This window comes from Micropterus salmoides, unplaced genomic scaffold (genome assembly GCF_014851395.1).
Source record: "Micropterus salmoides isolate LMB-PRFRI ecotype aquatic unplaced genomic scaffold, ASM1485139v1 Ms_hic_scaffold_11, whole genome shotgun sequence".
In the NCBI taxonomy this organism is placed as follows: domain Eukaryota; kingdom Metazoa; phylum Chordata; class Actinopteri; order Centrarchiformes; family Centrarchidae; genus Micropterus; species Micropterus salmoides.
Window position 1 is genome coordinate 18,037,157 of NW_024040152.1, and position 19,074 is coordinate 18,056,230.

Here is a 19,074-nt window from a genome sequence, read left to right on the forward strand (position 1 = left end):
GCTATATAGATAAAACTGAATACATTTGAAATAACAAACCTGGATTTTAACATTTACCTAGCCTGGTAAAACTCCAGAATTCCACAGTGAAAACAAATATTGTGCTTATTGTAGAAAGATACTGAAATAATGAACTTTATATTGATTGTCAAACTGTATCTACAATAACTAATCCTCAGTTTCACTGCTCTTGCTTAAGTGTTGGCTTACAATTACATAAAATATGAAATGATATAATAGTAATGAAATGACAGGATGGGCTCTCAGCTAACATCAGATAGCGCATTTAAAGTAAAATAAATGCTAATTACAAAACTCTGAAGGTGGAGTGTATTAAAGCAGCTAGACAGCGCGCTACTGACATTAACTTACAGCGTCTCCACAGCGTGTGATGCACTCAACTGCTGCGACTGATGCGGACGAAGAAGACGATGAACTAACTAACGTCAAGGTTAGGAAATGGTACGGTCCATTTTAGGGGTGTCAGAAATCGTATTTCTGGAATCGTGAATATAAGGCATGAGTATGGGAAATATTTTGTAATATTTATAATGACAGGGAAGAAAGACCCTCCTGAACTGTTGTTTTTGCCTCTTTTGGGTGGTCCAAGCCATAAATCCCCCCCCGTAATTCGAACCATGACTGTAAACATGGAGTGACTGAAGGCATGTAATGCTCAATTAGTCAACCACCACCATCCTCAGGCCAGTATGAGTTATTACAACAGGAACAAACGCGAACTGTAAATGGAAAATCCACCTTGATCGTCACACAGATATTTTGAGTAGGCGTCTCCTAAGCGGGAAATTCAACCAGAACATTGAGACTTAAAAATGTTTTTATTTGTAAGTCAATTACACAAATATCACATTGGCTCCAATAATGTTTGTTTGAAATATTAGATCTCTGTACAAGTTATGCAAGACATTGTAGAAGAAAATTATGGAACAAGACATAGCCTATACTTTACAAAATCTTGGAGGCTACAAGGTCTTTTATTACTCTATAAATAAACATGCATCATATGATACTGCATTGTGCTTCCTCAAATCAATGCGCATGTTTGTTCTTCCACACAGAGAAACAGGAAGCAGACTGATAGTAAACATGGGAACAGTTAGCTCAGTGCCAGTCGGTGAAGTGAAGGAGCTTGCTGTGCAGTTGGAGTGACTCGCGGTCCAGACTGCTGTCATGAAAAGTGAAGAGGGGATGAATGAGGAGCCGCACGGTCACCTGTGAGAAGGTTCGTGACCTGAAAGAGAAGCCTACAATTTAATTGCAGGTTAATTATTGGATTTTAAGAGGTTTTTTTGTCTTACTTTAACAGTAGTATAACGTTGACAAGTCGCGAGGGTGACCAGCAGGCTTGACTCCGCGTCACATGAGTTACAGCTGCAGTTACAGTTTCATCCTAATTTCAAAATTGAATTTGTAAAACTTTGCGAAATGCTATATTCTGTGCAAAACTTTTATCCTGTTTAGACCTTATGGTGTGCAGGCATGCGTAGAAATATGACTGCAAAATGCTATTTTGTGACATTTATTATGCAAACATTGTTACTTTAACTCATAACAGTGGCAGTGGTCTTGACATCAGCTTCACATATTAGATTCTGAAGGGGTAAAGTAGCTTATAGCGGGCTCATATACAAGTATTTTCTTGTTCTGTGCCAGTGACCTATTTATAACTTTTCCTTAAGGTAACAACTGGAAAAGTCAGTCAGTATTTCCTCTATAGCTGAGCTTCACATTAGCTGTGTTAGCATATTATTGTTGTGTAAGGAGGGAAGAAAGTGAAAGAAAGTCATGTTCAGTAAGAGCCTTGATAAAAACCGGAAAAGCAACCTGTTTGATAAAATTGTCTGGATTTGCAGATCAAAGGAATGATGTGAAATTTGGAGACATCAGACAGTGTGTCTTCAGTCCACTTAAAGCTGTGATTATAGCCCACTATACAGTATCTATATTGATACTGAAGATCAGATGTTTCTTTTAGACCCTTCTGTGTGCTTATATTTGCGTATGCTTGTCTGTATTCGATTTCCCCATTCCTCAGCTCTGTCCCTTCACACTAGTTTTCTTTTAAGGGCACATTTGATTCAGGCGAAGCAGAATTTCAATCCTGTTGAAAGGTCAGACATCTCAGGTCTGGTAGACAGAAATCATGCTACTAACTGTGCCATGATATTCTCAGAAAAAAATATACATATATAGATTATTATTAGTCACGTGACATGTTCTTTAATGGGACATTAGTTCAGTTACACTGGACATTCTTGCTGCTGATGACTAGTTATTATTTCATTTTAAACGAGTGAACTGTATTACACTGCTGAAATGGTTATTTGCAATGGTCCAGCATTGTTTTAGAATCTTTTAACAGTAAAATAAGGAGAAGGATAAAAACATACATGTTTAAACATGCTTTATTTGCTAGGTAGAGCACTATTTGGCCTCACCAAAAAAGTGCATTTTTTAAGGAAAGTCTTATGATGTTTCTTGCACCTTGCTACAAGTCTGCATATGCAGCTGTTTTACAGTGGACATGATGTTAACATTTCATCCATGCAGCCTGTTCAATGTGGCCCAGTTACAAGTCATTTTCTGTGTTTTTTTTCTGTGCATGTGTTCATCCCCCTCTGCACACATTTGAGCCTAAATTTCCAAGAAGAGACGACTAAGGAACAGGGAAAATGTGATCTGAAATAATTTGCTCCTCACTGTGGTGACTCAGCTGTGAAAAAGAAAAGAAAAAAAAAAAAGAACAGCAGACAATAGAAGGACAACTACTAACATGAAATGTGGATCTGCAGTGAAAAATATTAATTAAAGCGACATCCTGTTTTCTGTCCCACATAGATTAAATCAGTTTAAGTAATTCAGTTATTTTGCGAAGTTGTTGTATGGATTTGTAGGGATACTGCAACTGGTGCCACAAACTTGAAATGACAAGTTGACAATCTGCTGTCACCAATATTTTGTTTCAGAGGCCGATTCACCCAGTTTAGATTGATCAGTGTAGACATAATACTACAGTAAAAGTCATGAAGTGCATTTAGCATTTGTCCGAACCCTGATTTAAGAGTTTCTTTATAACTTTGTGATTGTTTGCCCTAAAAGTCATAGCAACGATATGGCATTTTGGGAAGCATTTATAATTGATTCATTGATTTTCTTATATTGTATTAGAATCTTATTTAAGAGTCTTATTGGGCATCATAAAGGGACAGTTCTCTACTCACAGGATGTTGCCATTATCTTCTCATTTCATGACTGGAAATAGCATATCTTCAGTGTTTCTGTTGATTTAATTAATTTTAATCCGAGAATTGTCGTGAGACCTCTGCACTGTTCAGACGATGTGTATTGAACTGGGGCTACAGTCACAGCAGAGACCTTGGTGAAATAGAGGCTGTGTGTTATACAAGCTGCTTGTGTTTATATCCTCACAGGACTTTCTGAGCAGCCAGCCAGCAGCTTTATCTGTCTCAGTAATTAGCTGTAATGTCACAATGCTACATTCACTTCTTGTAGCCTGATTAGACACTTGATTCAGAGCACAGGACTAGGGCCAGTGTGAGGGAGTCCATTTCTCATTAGGGCCATGGCAAAAATGGGTGTACACCAGATACTGCAAGGGGCTTTAACTAAAAGTGTCTGCCTTTGGTCACATTTGAGAACTACACCAGACTTGCCCAGGTAATGTTATTTTAGGGAGCATTTTTCAGAATAGCAAAGTGCTAGGTTTTCAATAGTGTCACTTCGTGACCAAACATCTGTGCAAGAGGATTAAAAATTAAACACGTAATAACAAAGGAAAATAATGCCTTTCCTAGTGTTATCTTGCCATGCAGTTTTGATTTTATTTGTTTGGGTTTTGAGATGTTAAACTTATGATTCAGTTGCAGATACAGTATATCTGTGGATTGTGGATTGAGCCATGGAGTACCTAGGATATCTTTGCCCCATAAAAGCACTTTGCTGTTGAGTTTTCCAGTTAATTTTCTTTCATTTATGTCCCTTTGGAAACATATTAAGTGCTTAAGATTTTTTACCCACTTTGTTAAACAAAGTGAAGACTGGACAACTTCTGCCCTGGAGAGACATGTAAAAAGTAGTGCATTGCAGAATTATGCTCTGTAACTCCTGGGCGAAGTAATGTGGAAAATATAATGACTGCCCCATGTAATCTCTGATGTAATAAAATCAAATGAAACTCAGATTCTGGTTCTGTGGAAATCTTGTAGCCTTAATAATTTACGGAGAAGCTATTTCTATACCGGGCAACTTGGAATAATACTGTTGTGGGAAAAAATGTCTTTAGAAGTTGTTGTTAATGAGAACAGCAGCAGTGATAATGAGCTGGAACAACTACTCTGTCATATGTTGTGACTTTATTTAGCTGATAGATGTTGTTTTTGTGCAAAAAAAATAAAAATGAAGATGAGAGAACGGTGACAACTGTCTGCTTTTTTAACACACCAGCCAAAACAAATATAAAGTCTTTGTCACTCTCTGGCACCCCTTCCTACTCTCTCTGGCTGAGGTCTCTGTTTCTTTCTTTGTTACTTTCAGTGGTTGTGATCCAGCAGGTCTGCGTTGGCCCTTGGCCCAGTTCTAATGGTCCAACTGGGTCCTGGGCTGGGGTCAATGATGGCGGACCATCTGCCTCCCGTTCTGCTGGAAGCCTGTGTTGTGGTAGGAGCATCTAGTGACAAACTCAGGGAGGTCTACCAGGTATTTGCCTCCAAACGCGCCTTGATACTCCCTTCTATGTTGTTGGACTGCCACTCCACTAAAGAACCTAATAACAAACGCTTTGACATATTTATACCATGAAGGAAATGTTTGTTTTATTTTTTTACTGTCATGATTTGTGAGTCTGGTGAATACCTGTAAACCCCCACAGGTATATTACCTTTATATTTTTATTAACCAGACCAGTTCCAAAACTAAATTAATATTTGTATCAAGAAAAGCAAAATATTTGGCCATCCTAGTGACCTAGTAGTTAAGAGGCAAACCTACATACTTATGATTCTCTGATGGTAAAAGCCATGCCACTCTTTTCAGGTGTTGATGCCATCTGGGTTTCAGGATCAGATTTTCGAACAATCAAATGTTTTAATTTTTTTCTTCCATTACATGAGCCACAGTAATGTATGTAGAATATGTGTGATGTGTAACATGTATCAAAGCTATTATAGTAACAGAGTTCCCATCCTCTCCCACTCAGGCCATGAACAATACTGAAACTCCAGAGCACCTCCTGTTGGAGCCCGAGGTACTGCACGTCCTGGTGCCTCCCTTTGTTAGTAGACCGCTAGCTGAGAGTGAAGCAGTGAGGTCACAAGGAAAGAGGCGGTGCTCCTTTCTCAGGAAGAAGAGGGAACAATTAACTCCTTCAGCTGAAGCAACGCCCAGCCAAGGTCTGGTACCCGCTTGTCCGGTCTTGCACTTCTATCCGCACATGCCACACGACAGGTCTTTGTTTTCAAATAAAAAACATCTGTGGAGCCACAAACATGTTGTTTCCCTCAAGGTTTCTGATTTGTCCCTGGCCTAATTTTACCCATGTTATATCATTAGTAATGTGTGAGATAGTGTTTAATATTAATTGAGCCATTCGTGTTTTTTCAGGTGGAGGAGCAGACGGAAGAGGAGGAAGTGAAGATGTCACTGTTCCTAAAGATATCGACCTTATGGCTTTACCTCAGCTTTGCTTCCCGGGTATTGCACAGACACGCACACCCACACACCCACACACAGAGAGAAACACGTCTCCATTGAGACAAGTTTATGGCTGCTGTTATGAGGATAAAACATATAGATTATTCAGTCTTGACAAAACACTATGATGTACAGCAGATCCATACACTATACGTAGAGTTGAAGCTGGACAATATTTGATTATAATATTGATATTTTGACCTGAGACATGGAAATTAGTTATTGTGATAAATGTTGTCTTTTCCTGGTCACATCTGCATTAAGATTATTCCTTAAAAAATGTCCTACACGTAAATATTTTCTTTCATCCCTAAAATCAGCTTCATAATGTCATTATTGAGAAAAGAGGTTCAACAATTGAGATATATGCTTTTTTACTTGCATGTTATTCAGCCGTACAGTAGTGCAAAATTGATATCTTGTAATTGTAGTAGATCATGTTTATGTTTTAATAGGTTTTTCTTATTTACCAGGGGGGCTCCAAGTAACCAATAAACAGGAGGATGAACAATTCCACTTCCTGGTTTTCACTGATGTCTTTGGCAACAAGACCCATGGAGTAGTGATGCAATGTTACCGACCGATACTGGTACACACTACTACATATAATTTCTTAACATATAGTTAACCTAAATATCAGCTGTTATTTAATGCTAGGACCAGAAACTCTAACCTAATGCAGATAAAAAACAATTTAAGATACAGTGGCCATAATCTGTGCCAACTTAACCAATTAGCATGTTAGCTAGCACACCTACATGAAAATGTACATAAAAGTTATATGAAAGCAATTCACTGTTCACTTTCTTTCCTGTTTTTATACAGGAAGGGTCCTTTAAGTTTTCGAAACTTTTCTCTGCCTACAGTTTTTGTGTCATATCCAAGTATCCTTACTTCACTGCACTCAGAGACTGCCTGTCATGGTGAGAAACATTGTACTAAACCAAACCGCCTGGATGTTTTGCTTTACCATATATTACAAGTGTATGATTTTGTTTGTTCACTTTAGATACTTCTACTTCTACTAAGATGTACTTGTCATTAGGATAACAGCAAACGTTTATTACCTGTTTTACCTGTAACATTGGTTTATCGTTTTTAAGAGTAGCTGTAAATAAAATCATTTGTCTGATAACTTAATCAAAACAATGGTTATCTCGAGTTTTGCAGGCATTGTTGCACTCGTTAATTGTTTTCACCAGTGAATGTATAAAAAGAAAATTATTCTTGTATCTCCCTGTGTATCTTCATCCCTCTGTCTTTTTCTGTTTTCTGTTTCTGTTTTCTGCTTTGATAGTCTGTTAATCCAGCTAAGAACTTGTCATTTATCAGACATGGAGGAGAAAGTAAGGGAGTTTGCAGCCAGACTGGCACTGGTGCCTATCCCCCCTCCTGGACAACTACATTTGGTATATGTGTGCAGTGTGTATTAAAGTAATGTAAAGACTTTGACACGTTATTTAGACTTAATTACACTGTAATGTAACGGTGTGAGGCTCCTTTCACTCTGTGGTTACCTGTCCTGGAAATGGTTTCATTCATAATATCATGAGCCAGGAGCTATCAGGTTCATATTGCTGATATAACAGACCACTATTATGTATGTGTGTACATACTGTGTATTTGTTTATACTGCATCCTTTGACTGTGCTGCTGCCAGACCGAAGATAGAAGAACCCAAACAATAACGCTTTGTATGTTTTACAGATGTTTACCTTACATCCTCTGACCATTGTATTACCGTCCAGAGAAGACAAAGACCACCCAGCTATAGATTTAGACCTCCACCTGCCTTTCTTCTGCTTCAGGCCACAGCAACTCCTGAAGGTATTACACATCCAGTGTGTTAATGTTAGTGAAACAGGAGGAGGCTCATGTTAACTCTCATGTCTCTTTCTTTGTTTGTCCATTTTTCTGTCCCCGTCTCTGTAGGTGCTATCTTGTCTCCTGCAGGAACAGCGAGTGGTGTTATTTTCTGCTGATTGGGCCAGACTCACACTGGTGGCTGAGAGCTTATTGCTTTTTCTACAGGTCAGTTGAAAATACGGTAGTGTTAAATCATAATAACTTCTATTAAATCAAATTAGGTTTTTCTTTCTGCCCTGCGATGGACTGGCGACCTGTCCAGGGTGTACCCCGCCTTTCGCCCAATGTCAGCTGGGATTGGCTTCAGCCCCCCTGCGACCCTGTACGCAGGATAAGCGGTTGATGATGGATGGATGGAGGTTTTTCTTTCATTTCTCCTAAAAGCACAATGCTACATGTCGTTGTTTAAGTGAAGAGTAGGGATGCAGTTTGAAGCCTTGGAATAGGGACTCCCTGTGCAAATTGTGAAAAAATGTTTCAGCACAATACAGTAAATATTACAATAATGATCTAATGATGAATCATTCCTCCCTCTTTCTTTCAGCCTCTAAAATGGCAACATCCATATGTTCCTGTCCTCGCTGGAGGCATGCTGGACTTTCTCATGGCTCCTACTGCCTTCCTCATGGGCTGCCATATCAGCCATTTTGAAGAGGTTGCTGCTGTGAGTATACAATCTACAGAACATGTTTTAGAGAAAGGGAAAGTGGAAATATTAAGGGGATAATTGGAATGCTGTGTGGTGTGTCTGGTAGTTTTTTCATCCAAAATATCCATCTCTGATTCAGACATTATGATGAAAAGTATGAAAGTGACAGGACAGAGGTGAGCCTTCTGCTTCAGATTTGGTTAGATTATTAGAAGAATGAGACCGCCAAAATGTTCCTAGATCACAAAAATGATTTATTTTTTCTACACTTGAAACTTATCAGCTAGTGTACAAACAAAAACAGGAGGGATTTTTTTTATTCTTGATCTTCCTCCATTCAGGAAACCGATGATCTGATCCTCATCAACATTGACAATGGAAGTGTCTCCAGTTCTTGTTCTGAGACTGTTGACCTACCAGAGATCCCCCCGGCTGTTGCACACTGCTTCACACAAAGGTACTCACTGTAATGCCAAGAATAATACTACAAATTTTGACTAGTACTATACAGATACAAACAAACAAATAAACAAAAAAGATGTATATGTATTTGGACAGTAGATGTACAACATTACTGATCCAGTAACCTTTTCTCAAACTAAGTTTCTATTTGTTTATACAGTATGTGTGTGGTTTTGCAGGTGTCTGTCCCTACAGATACATTTTGACCTGCATCAGTGTCACCGTGCAAGCTGCACTGACATCAGTGAGCAGCGGGCACAGAGAAGAGCGTGGCAACGCAACCTCAACCACGACATTCAGCGGATCACACTGGAAGTGATTGTCAACACATTCAGGTTGTATGTGTGTTGTTTGTGTGCTGAGATCTAATGGCATGGTTCTCCTCTCTCTCTTTAAAAATTTAAAATTATAATTTATAATTTATAATTATGATTTATTAAAATTATTAAAAATTAAAATAAATTTAAACAGTAACGTGTGTCTATATTAATCGACAAAAAACTTGAAAAATTAATTGATTAAAAAATAATAATTAAATAAAAAAATGCAATCAGTATCAAATGTAAAATCAAAACAATTACTAAAATATCAAACGATCAAAATAATAATAATTTGGAAATTTGTACAATGTACAAATTTGTTCCATTGGTTGTCCTCACTTCATGGCATGAGGAGACATATTTTGCAGCAATTATTTCACATTTGGGCATTTCTCCCAGTAAATATGGGAGTTTCTGTGACTTGAATTTGGGGTATATTTGGGAAATGTTTGCAAAGTGTTTCTAACCTCATCATCAACCGCCCCATATATAAAACACTAAGATTTTATATATGGGGCAGTTGATGATGAGGTTAGAAAGTGCAGTTCTGTCTCTACCTGTCCCCTGTCACACTGGAAGCAGAATCTCTCCTCTTGTGGTAGCCAAATCTGTCTGTGGCGACCCTTTTCTATGGCTTTCTATGGCATTTTTCTCTCTCTCTCTCTAAAAATATGTGTGTGTGTGTGTGTGTGTGTGTGTGTGTGTGTGTGTATAGATATTAGGGCTGTCCCCGACTATGGATTTAGATCACGATCGAATCACAATCGTCAAGTCCTGCCTGTAGTCGCATCATGTGTGTTTTTTTGCGCGCGGGGGGGGGGTTACACATGGTAGCTCCGCTGTAATCTTGAGAAGCTGCTGCAGAGCTGCAGTCTATTCATTGAACTGACATTGTAAATTTCCAGCTAAACTGAGTCTTTTTGAAGACCCTTTTCTCTCTCTCTCTCTCTCGCCTGCCATTCACTGGTCTTGTGTGAGTTTTGCGTGCATGCCGTGCTGCCGACAATTACATGCACGTCGCTGGAAGTCCTGCGAGGTGCAGACAACTCGGCACAACACCAGTGGAGCTGGGGCTCACTCTCTTCACCAAGTGTTCCTCTTTCGCCTTCCTTGATTACTTGATTCTTCCTTCCTTGATTACTTTATTCTTTCCCTCCTTAGTTCCTCTATTACATCCTTCCTTGATTCTTCCCTTCCTTTATTCCTTCCTTCCTTGATTCCCTTATTCTTTCCTTACTTGATTCCTTCCTTCCTTCCTTACTTCCTTGATCATTTCCTTCCTTCATTACATCCCTGATGCCTTGATTCCTTTCTTCCATCATTCCTTCCTTGATTCCTTCAATACTTCCTTGATTACTGGCTAATTGGGCCCAAGTTGGACATTTTCACTTTTGGTACCAGCAGTTTAGACATTAATGGCTTTGTGATGTTATTTTGAGGGGAAAGCAAATGTACACTGTTAACCAGCTGTACACTCACTACTTAACATTGTAGCAAAGAGTCATTTCTTCAGTGTTGTCACATGAAAAGATATAATCAAATATTTACAAAAATGTTGAGGTGTGTGCTCATTTTTGTGAGATTTTATATATATTTCTATTCCTAATATATACATTTTGTATGTAACAGGGATGTTAGCAGTCATCTGAACTATGAACATCGGGTGTTTAACAGTGAAGAGTTCCTGAAAACCAGAGAGCCAGCTGAACAGCTTTTTTACAAGAAGGTAACTTCTTTTAAATCATTTGGTAAAACAAATTATATTAAATTATATTTACTGAGATCTCGCAGCAGACATGAGATGCTGAGCCAGGTGCTTATCTTCAAATGAACATGGCTGTGTTTCAGGTGTTGGAGACGCACATCTTCCATTCCTTCCTCAAGGATCGTCTCAACAGGAAAATGGACAGTTTCTCTCGAATGGAACTCAGCACTCGTTCAGAAATGCAGAAGTGAGTTATTAAACCTATCTTAAAACCAACTGATAACATTCATAAAGTTCACCAAATCATCTGTGTGTACTGAGATAAATAAAACTATATTGTATAATTTTAAGGATTTATTGCAGGTCTGCATTCATTTTAGCTTTTCTGTCGTGTCATCTAGGATGAAGGCTATGGTTGAAGTCCCACGCAGACTCACCATGCAGGAGATTCAATCCCAGAGAAAGAGCTCTGTTATAGAGAACAGGCTGAATAAGAGACTGGGGATGAGCCTCCCTAACCTCGGGGATGACCAAACTGTCAGCTTCCAAAGAAACACCCTGCTGAACAGAATCATGATATCTGACGCCGGTGAGACTGGAGAGGAAATTTAAGTACACCAGAGGCACAAACTGTCGAGATGTAGCGAAAGTGGCTGGAAAAGATTTAACTTTTCTGTTTCTCGTATTTTCTCTCTCCCTGTGCTCCCTATCTATTTGTCTCCTAGCGCTGAAAGCTCCTCTGAAGCCAGTAAAGGTGTTCAAACTCCCAGATTTCCCTGCTTCTCTGTCCTCACACTCTGTCCAAAGTTATTACAGTGAGCTGATCCAGCAGCTTGGCATGGCCATCTTCTCTGTCCAAAATGAGAACCCTACTCTGCTGGCCAGGTATTCTGCTTTTATTATTCCATAGGCTCCTCTTGTTATTCTTTCAGGAACAACCCTGTCATTCATGTCTTCATTTTACAATCAAATGTTTTGCCGTTGTCCTGGTTGCCATTCTGTTTGTTCATTCCTTTCACTTGTTTCCCCCCTCTTGTTGAAACTTGCTGGTGCTGACTCCAAAGACTTATGGCTTGAGTATAATAATTTTTTTCCTCTGCAGATTCTACTATTTGCGTGGTTTCATCAACACATTGTGTTTTCGGCGGCTGGATGCTCTGGGTGATTTCCAGAACCTCTACAGGACGGACACCGCCATCTTCCCCACACAGCTGGTCACATGGCTCATGGACTCACTGCACCGAGATGAGAGGCAGCAAGCTGACAGACGACCTGAGCTCAATAGACTCATCCTCAAGGTCAGTGAGTTCACACAATCATTGTTCCCGTCTTGTAGAAGTGATGGTTGGAGGACAGACTACATTTTTTGTAGTCTGTTTGGTGATGTGGTAACCTCTGTTGGTGATTAAGTTGTGAGGATGGATGTGATCTTGTCTTTCTATCTTTTTTTTCATGTATTAGGTGAGGACAGATAATGAGAAGCCACTGGTGCAGCCTGATGACCATGTCAAGAAGTTTGAGCTTCCCCGAAAGCAACTGCCTCAGGACGAGTTTGTGCGTTGCGTCCAGGAGTGCGGGATTGTTAAGGATGTAGCAACCATACACCGTTTATTTGATGCTCTCACCGACAGTAAGTGAGGACAGGAAGGCTTGTGTGTTGTTTAGAGATCACTTTTGATATTTTTTAGGAATTTTATAGAACCATGCAATACCAAACCTTAGATTTACAAACGCCGTAATATGGGACCAGCAGTTTGAGACAAGACAGAGTGCTAAAAATGAATCAACAGTTGTGTTAAATCATAATAACTTATAAAATAGATGAAGAAAGATTGCTAAATGTTAAAGGCATTTTGTTTCTTAGGCATTTTTCAGAATCCTTTTGATTAGATGTGCTCTGAGATATCACAGTGAGCACACATAACAGTAGTAATTATCTTCTCCACCATTACACGAAAGAATTTTAAAATCAATTTCATCACTTGTTGCTGACATAATGGAATCAAGCAGCAGATGATCTGTTACGCTCTTTTAATGCTCTGTAAGTGGAAAGTACAGTCTGAAGAGCACATTCTCTTTTGCTCACACACACACAGTAATGGTAAGTGGTCTGTAATTCCTTCTAGTCTTTCCAACCACTCAAAACGCTTTTTACACTACATCACATACATCACATTCACCCCATTCACACACATTCATAGACTGATGGCTATGCCAATGGGAGCAATTTAGGGTTCAGTATCTTGCCCAAGGATACTTCGACATGCAGACTGGGGGAGCCGCAGATCAAACCACTGGGATCTTCTGATGGATGACCGCCCTATCCCCTGAGCCACAGCCACCCACATAATTTGTCAAATTAAACCTGCCTCAAGTAAATGCAAAACAAGTGTCCAACCTGAGTGAAGAGAGAAGATACATAATATATTTACTGTCACGACACTGCTCTTAGGCCATGAGGAGGGAAAGGCACACAATTGTAATGGAAAGGACACTTATTTCAGCCCATTGTTTTGGTTTTACAATTCATAGCTGTTTTGGTTCACTCTCATCAGTGTTGATGTCAAATATACCAGGCAGCTGTTTAAAGCTGCAGTAGGGAATTCTTTTTAAAATAACTTTTTGCCATATTTGCTAAAACTGTCACTATATCCTGACAGTAATACATAAGTCAGATAATCCATAAAAAAATAAAATGTCAAGTTCCTCTGGCTCCTCCTGCTGCTTGTAATGCCATTTACGAGAATCCACATCTGTTGAATGTGTAAATAAGCCACAAAGAAAAGACAAGGCGCTTTATTGCTCTTTGGACAGAAATGAAGCATTACCGATTTCTAGTTAGTAAGTCTAATAAGTAAGTCAAAGGAAATGGAAGCTCGTGAAGTCTCGTTGTAGAGCAACTGAAAACATTAGAGAAACAAAGAAAAAGGGAAATCTCATGTGACAAGGGTCATGAAATGGATTCAGACTTCAGAGGAAAACCATGTTGTTTTTCTCAACATGGTTTTCCTCATCTTTGTTTAGATTTTGATCACATGTGAAAGGCATTCATGCATGACTAGATGGAACAGTACTGTAACAGGACTGAACAACAAATAGAATGGCTTGTAATTGCCATTTCAGACGGTCATTTAGTAACATATAACATAAGAAGTATAATATGCACTATTCAGAGATATGAGGTGTTAAATGTGGAACTTGATAAGTTGATCTATTGTGTAAGTGAGTCAGTGTACATGTCGTGTCCCCCCCGTGTGCTTGCTTGCACCTGGTTGCATACCTCTCTCTCTTGCTCCCAGGCCAGCTAAAGCAGGTGGACCCTGAACTCTTCAGAGTATTCTACACCTTATGGAAGGACACAGAGGCCGAGGCACAAGACATCAACTTGCCCTCCGGGGTCATAGGCCATCTTGACAACAGCGAGTTTGTCTACAAGTTGTCGTCGTGTGTCAAGACCTCCCATGGCGTCGGTAAAATTGCCATGACGCAGAAGCGTCTGTTCTTACTTACAGAGGGACGACCGGGCTTCCTGGAAATCACAAAGTTCAGAGACATACAGGTCAAGTGTTCTTAATCCCTTTTCTCTAAATCATGTTTTCTTTGGAATATTAGTTCATTAACATGCACTCTTATTTCAATAAATAAACCTGCCATCTCTGTGCAGGGGGTGAAGATTGCCTCAGCTCCCTTTCTGCTCGTTCGTATTCCTTCCCTTCGTATCCAGACCTCCAGCAGGCCTGAGGTGTTTGAGGCCAACCTGAAGACAGAGACTGAACTCTGGAACCTTGTGGTGAAAGAGATGTGGGCCGGACGCAAGATGGCTGACCAGCACAAGGTAAGTCTGCAAAGAACTCCTAAAATATGGCTGGCCTTGCCTGGCTACATTTGCATTCAGTCCAACAAAAAGGATGTGTTTCCATGGGCCCACTGTTGACATTCACAGGTCAGATTTGAACAATGGTGAACTTTCCCAGAGCCAATCAGAGCTTACACCACAACAGGAAATGTGATTTAGAATGTATTAATTACATAGGCTTCAGTTACAGTGAATGATGGAGTGAATATTTGCAGACTGGTGTAAGTGTGACCTCACTATTACTCTTCTAGTTTTTTAACATACGGTATATTGATTGTCTCTTTAGGACCCTCAGTACATGACTCAGGCTCTGACTAATGTCCTGTTGATGGACACTGTCATGGGCTGCCTGCAGACCCCGAAGTCCATCACTGCTGCCTCAAAACTGGCCTACTTTGACAAGATCAAACATGAAGGTCTAGACTCACCTTTGTGCTGCTTTTTTGCTTCTTATTTTTTTATTTTACTTATTGAATGAATCATTAGGTCTATATAATGGCAGAAAATAGTGCTAAATAATTGATTGATTATCAAAATAGTTGATCATTTTCTGCTGTACAGCTAATTGATTATTCAACCTAATGTTTTAGCTCTGAATTCTTTATTTCTTTCTCACTCTCTCCTGTGTCGCTCTTTATCTTCTCTCACCTTCTCTTTTATCTTCATTCATTCACTGTGATTGTCTTTGACCAGTGCCCATGATGATGCCTAAAACTACCTCAGAGACTCTAAAACACAAGATCAACCCATCACTGGATCTGGCTGAACCTCAGACTGTACATGTGCTGCTATACACACCAGGTACTATGTTGAGCTAACTACAGTGTGTAATTATTTGTTCATTATTGTATTGCCCAAGTTTCATACAGTATAGGCCTATCTCCCTTTTACAGTTCAGAGCATCAAAGAAGTTTCTCTGTAGTGATAATCAGTTTATGCGTTTAATGGTAATCGTAGTGTCAGACGGGGTCAGTGTGTCTGAGCAGAGAGGTTATCATGTGCCGCACATTTTCTGTAAGCTTTAGCTCACAATTCACTGGTCCACTCCTCTCTCATCCTTTGTCTCTTATTCAATTTCTCCAGGTCAATTGACTTGCAATGACCTACAGGGTGAGGTGAACCCGAAACTGTGGGTGGCTCTCAGTGGGGGAAAAGTGGTTGTGTTTGATGCAGCTAGCTGGTCCATGCTGCAGGACTGCATCCAGGTCGGACAGTCGCAGCTGGTGAGAGCAGACCTGCTGTACTCTAGTGTTGGAGTAACATTTATTTAAAAAATAACCCATTTTACCCCTTAAGTCTGTTCATGGGCTTTGGGGAGTACTGCTGCATATGTAAAAAAAAAATTAAAAAAAGTACTGTGGGTAATGTAGGCAGCAGAGAAGTAAGAAGAATGTGTGGGATAACATAACAATATCTCTGGTTCTGCTGCATCGATCTGAAAACTTTTTGCTAATTCGGTCATTTAATCTTAGTGTATTTAAACTTTATATAGTAAAGCCAACTATGTGTAGAATGTTTGTCAATATATGGTACTTACTACCGTTATTCTGAAAGCACAAGTTTTTGTTTGTAGAAAAAAAGAGACAGATCTTATCCTCAGGTCAAATCTGCCACATACTCTTTATTTGTGTTACCACTGGAGGCTGGAAAGTAAAAGACTTTCAAATTCCACACAGCAACAGTAATTCAGTTGTATTACACGCAATGTTTTGATGAAACTAAGTTTAATGTTTGAACTTAACATAGTTAAGTTATTTAGATCTCTTTTGAGCAGCTGTGTGTTACAATTTTGCTTAAGAAATTATTGTAACCTCCATAGTTAATGGAAACAATCTGGTGCAGTTGAGGAATAGATGCACTGCAGTACTTTATGCAGCCGGTTCGCCACTCCAGATACTGACTGTTACTTTGATTTTGACCTCGCTTGTTCAGGGACCCATTTTTCAATTTCTGTTAGTCACATGTCTGTGATCTTTAATCTTTAATCTTTTTATGTTTGTACAAATATTTACACATGTTGAGTCTGCTGTAAAATAAAAGAAGTTGAAAATGGGAGAACCTTTCTTTTTTTGCTTAGTTATAAAATTTTAAGTCTATTAGCTGACCGTTTTCTGAAGGAAGTGAAACTGACATTCCATGCCACATGTTCTTCTGTGTAGAACTGCATGCTGGGATTGGTCCAGCAGCAGGTGTGGATTGGCTCTCAGGACTCCGTAATCTACATCATTGACACTCAAAGCATGTCCTGCAACAAACAGCTGACTGAACACAGACATGAAGTTACTGGACTCACAGTGGACACAAGGGATAAGCACAACAGGTGGAGACAGGATTTTCTCACATTCAGTTGTCAGTTTTATCACATTAAACAATTTGAAGCAGTCTTATAAAGGTCAGTCTAAATATGTAAATGCACGTGTTGCAGCACACGTATGTTTAATCTGTCTTTTCAAACTGTCTTTCCCAGTCAGCAGACATTCTCCTGCAGCTGTGACGGGATGATTCTGCAGTGGGACTCTGCCGGTCTCAAAGTGAAGCGACAGTTCCACCTCACCTGTGACCGTCTGTCCTCCATACAGATCCATGATGGCACACTGTGGTGCTGTAAGTGCACACATGTACCTTCGCTTTCTACTGTTAAACAGTTTTTTGCAAATTTCACGTAACTAACTCCAGTATCCCTCTCTTAACATGCCTGAACAGTGTCTACAAATTGCTTCTAAATGCACCTTACCAGCAAAGAAGACAGTGTTTTGTTGAACAAAAGTGTCTGTGCATGTGCAGGTTGTGGTGACAGCATTGTGGAACTGAAGAAGAACGGGACCCCACAAAGAAGGATGGAGCTTCCTGATGATCTACGGAGTAGGCCCAGTAGCTTCAGCAGCTTTGTCGTCATCCCAGAGGTAACTTTGCGATCCTCAGTGAATAGGTCTATCAGTTAAACAAATTAGCAGCCATTTAATGGTTTAGCAAGTCAGTTATTCAGTCTGTCCAGTCTTCAGTCCCATCAGCAAGTCAAGCCTGTCAGTCAGTTAGTAAATGAGACACCCAGCAGCAACACATTAAACACTTCATAGAAAAAAAAATACTCCCATGAGCTTGGCATCTAGACAATTATAATGTAGTTGGAACAAGGAGTCGCGGCAACCACTGAAACTAAGAGATTTGTAGATAGATATTTACCGATACTTTTGATCAACACTTCATATGCAAATACAACTATTATAACAACTTTTATATTTTCTTTGGCTGTCAAAGATGTTGGTATGCCTTAAAAACTCGCTGGCCACAGAAAATGCTTTTTGTCTGTGATTGATGTTATCAAAATGTTTGTCCATGCCAAAAGTATACATGTGACTTACCAGTTGTTGTGTGTTTGTTCCAGCGAGGTCAGTTGTGGACGAGCTGTGCAGACTCAGGGGAGCTGTATCTCTGGCACACTAATAACCATAGATGTCCATTCAAGAGAATCTCCCTGCCAGGCAGTTCAGGAGTCACCTGTATGATTCAAGTCAAGGACCAGGTGAGATATGACACACGAGTTCTAACTTGTTGTTAACTTCAATAATCACTTATCTACTGCTACCTTTCCATGATGCCCTCTCTTCCCCTCAGATCTGGGTGGGCTGTTCTGGTCGGAGCTGTGTTGGAGGCCAGTGTGACGTTCAGCTCAGAAGTCAGTTGTTGGTGATGGACCCAGAGAGCCACACTGTGGCAAAGGAGCTGCAGGCTCATTCAGACAGCATCCAGACGCTCTGCTCGGCTGAGGATCGCTACGTCCTGAGTGGCTCTGCACGCCGCGATGGCAAGATTGCCATCTGGAAAGTCGAGTAGGGAACAGAAAACAGAGAGAGAGCACAAGTAAAGCAAAAGAGGCACTTGCGAGGACATACACAGAACATGACAAGTGTTTGCCTTTGGGTATTTGACTATGACAAGATGATTTTTTCAGTTGGTTGACCTAACATATTTCCATGACAATTAAGTTTTTCTATTGGTACTTTAAATCCCAAAATTTTAAAAGCAGTCCTTAAAGGTGGCATTTTGAACATTTGTTTGCAGGACACTTGTCCTGGACTAAGAAGAGCAAATCTTTTTCTTCTTGGACACAAACCTTCTACAAACATAAGATGTGACAAAGGTCAAGTCTATGCCTTGCCATGTTTAGTTTTAAAAACTTGATTTAGTCTAGGTGTCAATGAATTATAACCTTAACCATTGAACCACATGACACAAGTGCAACATCAAAGACCAAATGCAAACAACTCAGAGTGTATGTATACACACATACACACACACACACACACACACACACACGGAAAGGAATTACGTTTACTCACGTTACTGTAATTGAGTAGTTTTTTGTGTAATTGTACTTTTTTAAGTCATTTTTAGAATCTATAATTTTACTTTTAGTTAAGTATGTTTTCTTTAAAGTATTTTACTTCGCTACATTTTCAGTCACAGCCTTTACTGAGTAAAAATC

General features: G+C 39.7%; 1 protein-coding gene across 3 annotated transcripts; it reads left to right on the top strand.

Moving 5' to 3' along the window:
- The first annotated feature begins 877 nt into the window (after positions 1-877).
- On the top strand, positions 878-18,618 carry LOC119897683 (DENN domain-containing protein 3-like). 3 transcript variants are annotated; one of them, XM_038711569.1, is made up of 28 exons: positions 879-1,243; positions 4,576-4,737; positions 5,237-5,429; positions 5,641-5,730; positions 6,204-6,319; positions 6,556-6,653; positions 7,028-7,139; positions 7,438-7,557; positions 7,663-7,761; positions 8,141-8,260; positions 8,587-8,702; positions 8,887-9,042; positions 10,657-10,753; positions 10,876-10,979; positions 11,134-11,321; positions 11,458-11,617; positions 11,835-12,030; positions 12,194-12,362; positions 14,032-14,291; positions 14,397-14,567; positions 14,875-15,004; positions 15,282-15,389; positions 15,672-15,811; positions 16,748-16,908; positions 17,056-17,192; positions 17,373-17,491; positions 17,974-18,111; positions 18,204-18,618. In XM_038711569.1, the coding sequence occupies exons 2-28, from the start codon at positions 4,621-4,623 to the stop codon at positions 18,420-18,422; spliced, it is 3,834 nt and encodes a 1,277-aa protein (XP_038567497.1). In that variant the 5' UTR covers positions 879-1,243; positions 4,576-4,620; the 3' UTR covers positions 18,423-18,618. The 3 variants fall into 3 exon arrangements, with proteins under 3 accessions (XP_038567498.1, XP_038567497.1, XP_038567499.1); XM_038711570.1 differs by lacking the exon at positions 7,028-7,139 and having other exon boundaries at positions 878-1,243; positions 6,597-6,653; XM_038711571.1 differs by lacking the exons at positions 879-1,243; positions 4,576-4,737; positions 5,237-5,429; positions 5,641-5,730 and having other exon boundaries at positions 6,236-6,319; positions 6,597-6,653.
- Positions 18,619-19,074: the final 456 nt, after the last annotated feature.

Excerpts from the sequence above, each read along its gene's own strand:
- LOC119897683 (XM_038711569.1), top strand. The coding sequence starts at position 4,621 with ATGGTCCAACTGGGTCCTGGGCTGGGGTCAATGATGGCGGACCATCTG. Across the intron at positions 6,654-7,027 it reads CTCAGAGACTGCCTGTCATG|TCTGTTAATCCAGCTAAGAA; the intron begins GTGAGAAACATT and ends CTGCTTTGATAG. Across the intron at positions 11,322-11,457 it reads AATCATGATATCTGACGCCG|CGCTGAAAGCTCCTCTGAAG; the intron begins GTGAGACTGGAG and ends TTTGTCTCCTAG.